The sequence below is a fragment of the Bubalus bubalis genome, chromosome 8 (genome assembly GCF_019923935.1).
Source record: "Bubalus bubalis isolate 160015118507 breed Murrah chromosome 8, NDDB_SH_1, whole genome shotgun sequence".
NCBI lineage: Eukaryota > Metazoa > Chordata > Mammalia > Artiodactyla > Bovidae > Bubalus > Bubalus bubalis.
Genome location: NC_059164.1, coordinates 112254423 through 112267466, shown reverse-complemented (window position 1 = coordinate 112267466; position 13044 = coordinate 112254423). Strand labels below are relative to the sequence as shown.

Here is a 13044-nt window from a genome sequence, read left to right as displayed (position 1 = left end):
CAAATAGGCTGCAAGTGTCAGACATTTCTTATCTCTCCCTTAAGCGGCAGGAGGAAACAAACTACAAGGGTCAGATTTTTCCTTCTCTATACAAAATTAAAAGGCGGTCTTTCTTAAAATTCTGTGTTGCCATGACGACACCTGGTTCCACCTGAACTTAACTTTTCTCAAACCTTGAGCTAACCAATGCATTTTTCTTATGGAAATATTTTTCTTAAGCTATGTTAATGAAACTATGTATTGGCTTTGGAATTTGCCTTTCTTCAAAATGGTTCCACCTAAGACTAACTTTTTTCTTTTCTCAAACCTTGGGCTGATTTCATATCAATTGTTTTATGGCTGGGGGCCATCCTATCTCAAAAATGCATATTGTGGAAGAGGGGCCTGGTGAAACTCCCTCAGCCTTGCGGTGTCTCTCTTATCTGTTTAATAGCTTTCTAACAGACATAAAACAGCTTGCAAAAGACTAGCAGGTGGGCACTCTGCTCCCTTCTGATGTCCATGTCAGAAGCTTTCTCTATCTCTTTTATACTTTAATAAAACTTTATTACACAAAAGCTCTGAGCAATTAAGCCTCATCACTGGCCCTGGACTGAATTCCTCTCCTCCGGAGGCCAAGAATCCAGCATCTTTCACGGCTTAGCAGCAACCTTTCATAACCTACCCCTTGAGTCCCAACCATGCACACAGAGATTCCAGTCAGTTTTTAAGGCTTTATTCTTAAATATGAATGAACCTAAAGATATTTATCCAAGACAAACCGTGAACATGAAACAAGAAGGAAAAAGAATGGAAGGAACTAGAGATAGAAGCAAAACAAAATTTCAATCCCTCCCCTAAAAAGGAGAATATTCCCACCAAGAAAAGTCATAATAGTTATCCATGAAAAGAGCAATGAAGACTCTGAGATTAAAAATATGATAGAAGAAATTTTTAAAAATTAAATAGAATTGTTAGAAAATAAAATGGAGGAAATCTCTAGGAAAGTCGAAGAAAAAACACAGAAGCAGAAAACAGGAAAAAAAGTAAAAAGTAAAACAAAACCAGGGACTTGATTTAGAAAGTCTAATATCTAACTAATAGGACTTGGGAGAAATAAAAAATAGGAAGGAAGAAATAATACAAAAATGTTTCCTCAAACTGGAAAGTATGTTTCCACGTGGAAGGGAAGCACCAGATACCTAGAACAAAAGATGATGAAAAAACATTTATATCATTAAGCACTAAGTACTTCAAAACACTGGGACAGATCTTAAAACCTTTAAGAGTGGAAAAACAGGCTGTGTTCAAAGATTTAGGAATAAAAATGTAATTAGACTTCTCAACAGGACCTATAAAACCTAAAAGCAGTGCTTTCAAAATTCTGAAGATAATCAAATCCAACCTGGAACTCTATACCCAAACCAAGTTATCAATTGTGAGAGCAGAATAAGGGCATTTTTAGACATACATACTCTAAAATATTTCCTCCCATGAACCCTTTCTTAGAAAGTTACTGAAGGATGTGCTCCAATAAAATGAAGATGTAAACCTAAAAGAAACAATAGATCTGGGAAATAGGGGACAGACAAAAGAAAGTCCAAGGCCACGGATATGCAGCAGGCCTAAAGAATAACTAGCTTAGGCAGAGCAGAGGGACGGAAGACTCAGTGATAGACATCTCCAGAAAAAAAGTGAGATAAGTCACGGGATGTTCGATCATGTGGAAGAAACTCTTTGAGGAGTTGTATAATTCCAGGGAGAACTTGAGAAGAAGTGGTGATAGCACAGAAAACTAACAAAATAAAAAATAAGAAAAAATTCAATTCCGGGGTGGGGGGGGGGGAATCTTACAGCAGAGGAAACATCATCATATGTCACTTTGATTAAAAGTAAATAATACATAATTAGGCAAATAATTCACATTGAATTAACCAAAAAAGTATGATATACCTGTTCTGAGAGGATGGAAGGAAGAGAAGTGGGGGTCTGGGGTGATGTAAGAGGGCCATATCTTCATCCTCCACAGTAGGAATCAATAGATAATATCTAAAATCAATAAATCAGGAATAGCAATAAATATATGCAACAGGATATTAAAGTGTGGTTCTGTCTGCCTGTTTTAAAGGCCCCCTCAAAATAGGAGCCAACTCTTTCCCCATTCCAAAGCTAGACCACCGAAGCCCTACTTGGAAAGAATGGCTGAAACACTGGGCTGTAACCCAAAGCTCCGCCACCAAGAGGGAGTCAGAACACTGGACTTGAAGAGGTCAGGGAGGTGGGTATTAGAGATGTTTCTGGAAAGAGCTGTTGGGTGTACTGTGAGTCCCCCATACTACCATGGGGAAGGGTAGAGTGGGGTGGCTTCTTTCCTCTGCCTAATGGAAATGACATATGACCTGCATTTCCTGGAGTTGTGGGACTACTCAGGAACCCCGGCCTAGAAAAAACTGAAGACATAAACTGACCCATGGGCCTAGCTGCACCAAGGCAGGTGGAATCTTAAGATCCCTGACCAGGCATCACACCTGCATCACTTAAACTGGAAGGTAGATTCTTAACCACTGGACCACCAGGGAAGTCCCTGCCTCTCTGAATTTGACCATTCTAAGTACTTTTTCAGATTATTTACTGTAAACAGAATCATAGTTTTTATCATTTTGTGACTGGCTTATTTCACCTAGCATGTCCTCAAGGTTCATCGATGTTTTGACATGTGTCAGAATTTCCTTCCATTTCAAGGCTGAATAATATTCCATTGTATGTATAGGTTACATTTGCTCATCCATTCATCCATCCATGGACATTTGGGTTCCTTCCACACTTTAGCTATCGTGAATAATGCTGCTATTCTGTTTTCAGAATATTCTGAAAATATTGCTGCTATTCTGTTTAAACCTTGCTTTCAATTATTTTGGATATATACCCAGAAGTAGAATTGCTGGGTCGTAGGATAATTCTTGGAGAAGGAAATGGCAACCCACTCCAGTACTCTTGCCTGGCGAATCCCTTGGACAGAGGAGCCTGGTGGGCTACAGTCCATGGGGGTCGCAGAGTCAGACACAACTGAGCAACTGACACATACACACATAATTCTTTAGCTCTTTGAGGAACTGCCATATTGTTTCCCACAGTGACAGTACCATTATATATTCCCACCAACAAGGCATAAGGATTCTAATTTCTTCACAACTTCATCAGTACTTGTTTTCCATTTTTTTGATAGTAGCCATCCTAATGGGTGTGAGGTGGTATCTCATTGTAGCATTGATCTATGTTTCCCTAATGATGAGTGATATTATCTTTTCATGTGTTTACTGGCCATTTGTACATCTTCTTTGAAGAAATGCCTATTCAAGTTCTGTATCCATTTTTAATCAGGTTTATTGCTGTTGAGTTTTAGGAGGTCTCTGTATAGTCTGGTATTAACCCCTAATCTGATATATGGTTTGCTAATATTTTCTCCCATTGTGTGTGCTGACTTTGTATTAGGTTTATGTGTTGTTTGTTTGTTTGTTTGTTTTTCCTTTTTCTGGCCATGCCACATGGCTTGTGGGATCTTAGTTCCCCAACCAGGGATTGAACTCAGGCCCTCTAAAGTGAGAGCACAAAGTCTTAACCACTGGACCACTAGACAATTCCTGGGTTATATGTCCTTTGATGCACAAAATTTTACAGTTTTCGTAAAGCCCAACTTGTCTATTTTTTTCTCTGTTGCTTGTGCCTCTTAGTCTATGTAGGTAAAGGTTTGTCAATTTTGTTGATCTTTGCAAAGAACCAACGTTTGTTTCCACTGATTTTTCTCTATTGTTTTTCTATTGTCTATTTATGTCTGCTCTAACCCTTATCATTTGCTTCCCTCTGTCAGCTTTGGGTCTAGTTTATTCTTCTTTTCCTAGTTCCTTAAGTTGTAAAGTTAGGTTGTTGATTTAAGATCTTTCTTGTTTTTAATGGAAGCATTTATAGCTATAAATATCCCCCTTAGCACCACTTATTCTATCCCACATCAAAATGATATGTTGTTTTTGTTTTCACTCATCTTTAAGTATCTTCTAATTTCTCTTGTGATTCTCTTCCTTAATCCATTGGTTGTTTAAAATTGCTTAATTTCCACAATTTTGTGAATTTTCCAGTTTTCTTTGTTATTGATTTCTAACCTCATCCCATTATATTTGGAGAAGATACTGTTTAATATCTATTTTTTTTTTAATCTATTGAGGCTTAATTTGTTACCAAACATAATCTAATGCCTCACGTGCATATGCGAAGAATGTGAATATTGCTACTTTTTGGTAGAGTGCTGTATCTAGTAGATATCTATTAGATCTAGTTGGTTATTGTCTAAGTACTCTATTTCTTTATCTTCTCTTTGGTTTTTCTACTCATTATTGTGACTGGGATACTGAAGTCTGTAACTATTATCATAGAACTGTTTACTTCCTTCAACTCTAGCAATTTTTGCTTCACAAATTTTGAGAGTCTGTCATTAGGTTTATATATATAATTTTATATCTTCTTTCTATATTGAAACTTTTATAAATATATAATATCTGTGTCTCTTATACATTTTTTTGATTTAAAGTCTATTTTTTCTGATACTTGTATAGCCAACTCTTGTTCTCTTTTGATTACTATTTGCATGGAATATTGTTTTCCATGCTTTCACTTTTAATCTATTTGTGTCTTTGGGTACAAAATTAGTTTCCTATGGACAGCAAATAGTTGGATCATGTGTTTTCATCTGTTCTACAATGTTTTTTGATTGGAGTGTTTAACCCATTTACAATTAAAGTAATTACTGATAAGAAGGGACTTATGACTGTCATTTTGCTATTTGTTTTCCATATGCCTTAGGCTTTTGCCCTTCATTTCCATCATCACTGTCTTCTTTTGTGTTTAGTTTATTTTTGTAGTGAAAACGTTTAAATTCCTTTCTAATTCCCTTTTGTGTATATTCTATAGCTATTTTCTTTCTGGTTACATGGGAATTACATTTAGGAATTCCCAGGTGGCTCAGTGGTAAAGAATCAGCCTGCCAATGCAAAAGAAATGGATTCAATCCCTGGGTAGGGACAATCCCCTGGAGGAGAAGATGGTAACCTACTCCAGTATTCCTGCAGGGAAAATCCCACAGGCAGAGGAGCCTAGCAGGCCACAGTCCATGGGATCACAGAGCCAGACATGACTTAGTGACTATACAACAACAACAAACATGGCAATTACATTTAACATCCTAAAGTACCAACACTCTTAATTTCAATTTAGCTTAACTTCAATAGTATACAAAAACTGCTCCTTTACAACTTTCCATCACTGATGTCACAAAATTACATCTTTATATACATGTGTCCCAAAACATAAACTAGTAATTCTTTTAAATGTATTAAATTATGTAGAAAATAAGATATGGAATTACAAAAATTAGAAAATACTAGCTTATAGATTAATAATTGTTTTTTTTTTTTTCCTTTAAATGTACCCGTCTCTCAAATCATGCAGGAAACAAAAGGTCCAGTTACCAACCATTGTTATGATAACAGCAGCTTTTGTAACTGCCCGTGTATTTACCTTGATTGAGACCTTCATTTCTCCATAAGCCTTCAAGTTACTGTCTAGTGTCCGTTCCTTTCACCTTGCACACCTCCCTGAGTGTTACTTGCAAGGAACATCTAGTGGTAAGGAGCGCCCTCAATTTTTGTTTAGCTTGACATCTCTTAATTCCACCCTGACTTTTGAAGGATAGTTTTGCCAGATATGGGACTCGGTTGACTTTTTTTTTTCATTTAGCACTTTGAATATATCTGCCCACTGCCTTCTGGCCTCTGGAAGTTAAATCTGTTTATAATCTTATTGAGGTCCCTTGTATGAGATGATTCACTTCTCTCTTGCTGCTTTCAACGTTCTCTTTGTTTTTGAAAGTTTGACTACAGTGTGTCTCAGTGTGGGTATGAGTTCATCTTACCTGAAGTCTACTGAGCTTCTTGGATATTTGTATTCATGAAGTGAAAGTGAAAGTGTAGGTCGCTCAGTCCTGTACAACTCTTTGCAACCCCACGAACAGTAGCCCACTAGGCCCCTCTGTCCATGGGATTCTCCAGGCAAGGATACTGGAGTGGGTTGCCATTCCCTTCTTCAGGGGATCTTCCTGACCCAAGGATCGAACCCAGGTCTCCCACCCTGCGGGCCGATTCTTTACAGTGTGAGCCACCATGTCTCTGATCAAATCTGAGGAGATTTTAGTCATTCTTTCTTTCCTTTTCTCTCTCTCTTTTCCTTCTGGGACTCCAACAATGTGCATGTTGGTCCACTTGATGGTTTCCTACATGTCCCTTGGGCTCTGTTCATTTTTCTTTGGCTTTTTTTGTCTCAGGGGCTCCATAATTTCCATTGTCCTATCCTCAAGCTTGCCGATTCTTTATTTTCCCTGCTCAAATCTGTTTTTGTATTCCTCTAGTTAATTTTTCATTTCAGTTCTAGTTTTCAGCTCTCAATCTTCTTTCTGGATACTTCTTTGGTTTTCTCTCTATTGATATTTCCATTTTATCCATACATTTCTGTCCTGACTTTCTCCACATCTCCCTAAAGTTCTCTGAGCATGTTTAAGACAGTTGTTTTAAACTATTTATTTAGTATACCTGCCATCAGGTCTTTTTCAGGGACAGTTTTTGTTTAATTTTTTCCTCTGAATGGGTCGTACTGTCCTATTTCTTTGTGTGCCTTGTGATTTTTTTGTTGAACACTGGACATTTGAATCTAATAATGTGGTAACTCTGGAAATCAAGATTCTCCCCTGTCCCCAAGGTTTGCTGTTTTTATTGATTTGGGTTACCATTATTATTATTTTTTTAATTTTTTAATCATTATAGGCTATCTCTGTGCCAAATATCAGCCTGAGGTGTAAACTTAAAGTCTTCTCAGGTCTTTTCAAGTCCTTCCCTAAGTCATGCAAAATCACTGTCTTAGTTTTCCTCCTATATGGTTTTGAATGTCCTAGTCTCTAATGTCTGGTTTCCAAAAAAAGGAGAAAGAGAAAAAGAAAAGGGGAAAGAATCTGCAGCAATAGGGGAGGTATACAACACTGGCCGCTTACTTCTTGGTCTGCACCTCTGTGATGAGAAGCAGCAGTCGGTGATCAGAGCACTGACCCCTGACTGATATTTAGAGGACAGTGCCCTTTTGGCCCACCCCAATTCCTGCCAACTCTGTGCAACCTGCTCTAGTCATGCAGTACAGCTGCTTGCTGTGATAGGAGAGAGAGAAGGGCAGCTGCTACTGTGCTAAGAGCTGAAATTGACCAAACTTAACCACAATTTACTTTCCAGCTCTTCCCCTGTAAGCTGAAAGCCTCTGACAGATTTCAGAGTTCCAAAATAGCTACACGAGACAGATTCTACCAGTGCAACTGTTGTCCAGGTAAGGAAACAGATTCTTGGTGCTCTTCCCAGAGTTCTCCTCCTAATCAGGACAGTTTTGAAGAGTACAGTATTGGTCATTTTATTAATTAAAATTAGAAAGCACAAATGTGACTAAAAAGTGATTGGAGGCCTACCTGTTACCTGAGTGTAACAAGTCATGGGCCCCACTCAAGGTTTCACCCTATAAAAAAGCCAAAATGGAGACCACAATTTGCTTTTATTTTTGGCCTCAGCATGCGGGATCTTAGTTCCCTGACCAGGGATTGAACCCATGCCCCCTACAGTGGTAGGGCAGAGTCTTAACCACTAGACCACCAGGGAAGTCCCAGAGGCCACCTTTTGAATAAACCCCTGGACCAAACACTCATAACCACATAACCAAATCTTAAACTGTCCTAATTTCCTCAAAATGCTGACTCTGGTTTTAAACAAGATTTAAGTTTCTTTCATGTCAGAGTGACTATACAGCTTCTAAGACAATTAGCTACACACAAGAAAAAGTAAACAGTGCTACTACCCTAGAGAGAATATAATCACAATAAAAAAAATACTCCTTAATTCACATTTTATAAACCGAGCATTACCTGCTGAGAGCCAAACTTTTAACCACTTCGGGTGTGAAGTCTCCCAGTTCATGAATTTCCTCAATAAAATATTCCTATCAGGAAAGCTCTCTGAATTTTCTTTTAACAATGCAAAGGGTAAAAAAGAAAATCCCCAAAGAGGTGACCCAAGCAAGTGGTGATGGAAAAGAATGTAGCTGTTTTAGAAATGCATCCTGCTGAAGTTTGTGCTTTTAAAAACAATATCTATATATATGTGTTTCTTAGGCATAATGAAACCAGTTACTGGAAAAAACAGCTAAAAATTTTTGGTGATAGAGAATGGTGGGACAGGAACTGTCATTTTTTTGTTATATGAGAATTATTTCGATTAAAAAAATATATAATTATTGGGCCTCCTTGGTGGTCCAGTGGTTAAGGATCCGCCTTGCAATACAGGGGACCCGGGTTCGATCCCTGGTCCAGGAAGATTCCACATGCTGAAGAGCAACTAAGTCGGTGAGCCACGACTACTGAGCCTGCGTGCCTAGAGGCTGTGCTCCACAATGAGAAGCTACCACAAGGCAAAGCCCACCCGCCACAACAAAGACCCAGCACAGCCAAAAAATCAGATAAATAAAGGTCTTTAAAAAACATAATTATGAAGAAATATTTTTAAAGACTAACTGAAATCGTACATGAGACTGAATATCCCTGAAAATGTTTGCCTCAGTTACGCTCCCTTGAGGATCGGTCACCTCTGACTGCCCGCAGCAGTGGCCCCATAAGTGCTGAACCCCAGGCACAGCTCTTTGAAACTATGGCTGAAATGGTGCTAAAAAACCTTTTCTTTTTGTTCTCTTCAGAACAAGTGAAACAGAGGGAATTTGCAAACAGATTCTCCATGTCTTAATAATGGAAAAGTGACTGAAGAGATATAAATACAGCACATGCACGCATGTGCATGTTGATACACACACACACACACACACACACACACACACACGAAGTCCAGAAAAATGGCCTGGCTTGCAAAGACAGATTCTGACCCTTTCAGGCTACTCTGACCCCAGGGTTGGCAGGCTGGCTCCCGCACCGGTTTGGAGATGGCCCCTCTGGCTCCTGGCACTGCTTCTTTCTCTCTAGCTCAGCAGGGCCCCACCGGGAGGCCAGATACGGCCCACCGTGCAGCAGCTAGCCTCCCAAACAACACATAAGCCACTCTAACTCCCGCTCATGTCACCGAGGGCTCTCCCACTCAGTTTTCTTTCCACTTGGTGACCTGACTTCTTCTCCCAGCTGTGAGGTCCAGCTGTCGCTGATGAGCTCACCTGTAGAAAAGGCACTGCACACCTGAAGTGAGTGACCTGCTACTCTGCATACGATGACACCTTTACTAGTAAGAACAAGGGTTACCACATAGTGCCTGTACTGGCTTGTCTGTTTCTGTAATGACAACTATTAATTTCTTAACAGTGAAATGTAACTGAATTTTCTTTTTTGGGGGGTGGGGGGAGCAAGAGATATCACCAAATATGGCCAAAGTTTGAAACCAGAATTTAAAATACTGAAATAAAAGAACAGCTGGAACTCTACATAGTGATAAACAGTTCTAAATGAGCAAGTCCACAAAAGTAAAGGTTGGCAGAGGAAAGCACTAAAATCAAAGCACAAACCTCTTCTTTTCTCCATAATCAAAGTGACTGTCCTCTACAAGTTCAGTCCTATTGATAAGACAACTGGTGGGGCCATGGAGGCTGAACCTGACCTGGAAACTACCAGCTGAAAAGCTTTAGTCGACAACAGTTTAACTGCTGCACAACTGACAGATTAACATTAAATCTGACTGCATCAAGTTGAGACTGTCTTTTTAAAAAACAGGTACCATAATAATAAAATCTAAAAGAACAAATCTACTAGTTGTAAGTCCTAATAAGAGAAACTAAAGAACTAGCTGGGTTTCCTCGAATGAAAAGAGCACAAGGAAATTGACAGCGCAAATGTGCTGCGATGCAGCCTGAGGCCCACCGGACCACAGAGACCCAGGACCTGAGCTGGGCTGACCCGAGCCAACCCCAGCCTCACCCCAGGGCAGTAGCCCCTTTCTGCACCTCAGTTCTCCCGGAGGAGAGGCCTACTTACTGAAGATTTCCCCACTTCCGAACATATAGAAGTTAAAAAGAAAAGGATAAAAAATGCTTAGATGACATGGTCCAGCTCAACAATCCAAGTCAGGCCCATGCCATGGGAAACACACCACTGTACCACCGGTCACCCCCGTCTTCCCCATGACTTTCCACAGGGGCCCAGAGGGCAGAGGGCACCACTGCTGCTCATTCCTTCAAAGGAAAAACCAACTTCCTGTGAGATTGGTTTCTTTCTCCCCCTCGCTCACTGGCTCTCTCAGACACTGTGGATGGTAGTAATGTTCTTTGAAGGTATGCTTCAAAGGCCTTGGCCCAGGACACGAGTACAATACCTCTGTCCTCATGAAAGAAACAATTTTTTACATCCTTTCTCAACATTTGAGGAGCCATTTAAAACTGTGAACAATGATAAGAAGTTGTATATTGGTCAAGGATGTACAGAAAATACTCATGTGCCCAGGAAAGGGTGCTGTGAGCCGGGGACGTGACACCAGGTAAGCCACAAATACTCGGATTCCTTATTCTGTAGAAGTCATGACCCAGGTCGCTGGTGGAATTCCTAAGTTAGGTACAGCAGCCTGTTCTGCAAGGCTTTTGTTACAATATAGGCTAGTAATAATAACAACAGCGTTTAAGATGAAGAGTTGTCTTTTTCGTGCCATGTGAAGATCTGGGTTGCCTGATGGATAAAGGAGGCAAAGAGAAGAACAAGGAGCAGATGCAAGAGAGCAGGCTGCTCCGGGAAGGTGGCAGCAGTGCGTGCGGATCGTGCTCCGGGGCCTATAGGCCAGGGACACCCGGGCCGGCCCTGCCCACCCCGCTGGCCCCGGGATGAAGCAGCGCTGGCTCAAAGCAGAGGTGGGAATCCAGGAGTCCAGCCGGACACTCTTTCTCGCCTCCCTGCCTCCACTCCCGCCGTCCCCAGCTCTGTCATGTCTGGAAGCCTGTCCTCCTCCTGCGCCTGGTTTTCAGCGCAATTAAAGCACTTCATTCTCTGTAAAGCCTGTCCTTACCCATCCCTCGGATGCCTGGCCACATTAAGCCACTGTCTGCAGCAGCCCCAGGGTGCTTCCTGAACCTCTTTTACAAAGCTTGTGTTATTTTCCAGTTTCTTATTAAAGTGCCTGTCTCTCCCACACCTGCTTGTCTCTTGGAAGCAGAGCCCTGACTCGTGCCCATTCAGCCGGCACACTGTAGGCACTCAATAGGTGTTTGGTGGAAGATGGATGACGACGGGTGGATGAAGAGGAGAAAGAGCACAGCACCCCGAGGCAGGGAGAGTTCTGAGACACAAAGATCTAATCGCTCTCTGCCTACATGCAGGGAGAGGGCAGAAAGGGGACGACAAGGACAAACGGAGCCACCCTCGCGGGTCCCCATATCCAGTGATGGCACAGACAGAGGGGCTTCTCGGATCTTTACCCAGGGACGCCAACAGCTCATAGTTCATCTGCATCACGTCTCTGTACAGCTCCTTCTGCCACTTGTCTAGGGCGCCCCACTCCTCCCGGGTGAAATACACCGCCACATCCTCAAACACCACCGGGAGCTCCTCCAACAGCCCCTCCTCAGAAGGACCCTGCAACAAAGAGTAGCAGGCACTCAGTACTCCTCTCACGTCAGACACCCAGCATGATGCTCTGGGGATCCTGCTCACGGCCTGTTTCTCCTGGGAAGCCTGCCAAGAGGCCCAGACGCTCTCTGAAGAATTCAGCTGTCCACCAAAGTCAAAGGAGCAAACGTGTGGCCCAGAGTCGGTAGGTAACAACTACACAAACCTCACCGTGATCCTAGAAGGAAGGGAAGACCCTTCCTCTTCTCTCTGGGAAGGAAAGGACAGGGCACTGAGGAAGAGGGTCTCGCAGAACCTCGTGGCTGCACCCGTCCTCGAGAGCACCTTCTACTCATCTACCGTTGCAAAGGTGGCCGCTGCCTCGGCCGCTGCCTCTGAGCCGCTGCTGAGGTTCCCCATCAGGATGGAAAGAGCAGTAAAACAACAAGTAAAGATGCTCCTGTTCAGTGACTAGGTTAACACACACTTTACTGCAAAAGGAATTCAGGCTATAAAAGGTTAGACCTGTTTATCATCTTCTAATCCTAAACACTGAAGGAACATGAAGGGAAATGAGCTTTGTCCCTTTTCTAGATTCCATAAAAATCCGAACTTACTAACTTTACCTACAATGTTAGGAATAAGGAACGTCTGAGCTCTTCTCAACAGAATACTAGAAGGGGCTGCTCAAAATGACTTGTAGTAAAACCCCGCTTATATGGGTGGAGGGGAGTTGAGAAAGGGGGATGGATCTGGTTACTCAGAGACCTCAATTAACACAGCTTCCCTGCAGCGCAATTTTCCAAAGAATCAGAAACTAAACCCGTTGCATTTGATAAACAGGCCTGAGGTGAGAAGTGGAGTCTGGGGGTCCCATCAGTGCAGCAGGACTGGGAGGAGAGCCCTGGGCTGGCGGCCAGGGGCTCAGCGGGAGGGCAGCACCACGAGCCCTTGTTCTCTGGCTACATCTTAGCTCTTGCCCAACAAAGTGAGTTCAACTACGCTTGCTCCACCCCCTTCAGTGCAGCATTAAAAACACATTACACAAAGTCTGAAGAAACATGAGTCCAAAGTTAAAGCTGAAACATATCTTTTACATTGATTATTTAAGAGCTCTGTGGCTGTTTTTATGGTTGTGGGTTATTTCTGGAGTTCTGTGGTCATTTTAGATTCTGGATAAAGATGGCTTTTCTGAATGTAGCTGTTCTCTTAATGTCAGAAGTTAGAGTATTTGGCCCCACTAATATGTTTTGTTATCTGCCAAAAGGAGATAATAGTAGTAGGGCTATTGTGGTCAGTAAAGGAGCTGATACATGTAAAGCACTTAAAATAAGACCTGGCACAGCTGAAGCATGGCAGCTTATGGTAACGTGATAATGTTAGCAGCAGCTGTGGCTAATGGAATTGTT

The 13044-nt window shown here is 41.8% G+C and overlaps 1 protein-coding gene across 4 annotated transcripts in view; it reads right to left on the bottom strand.

The window, feature by feature from the left end:
* The window catches only part of ZNF862 (zinc finger protein 862), a 33446-nt gene that overhangs the window by 9634 nt on the left and 10768 nt on the right, over positions 1-13044 (bottom strand). For all 4 annotated transcript variants that reach the window (XM_006072238.4, XM_006072239.4, XM_025292074.3 and 1 more), the window contains exon 5: positions 11506-11662. In XM_006072238.4, coding sequence (XP_006072300.3) covers positions 11506-11662 — 157 coding nt within the window. The remainder of the gene's footprint in view (positions 1-11505; positions 11663-13044) is intronic.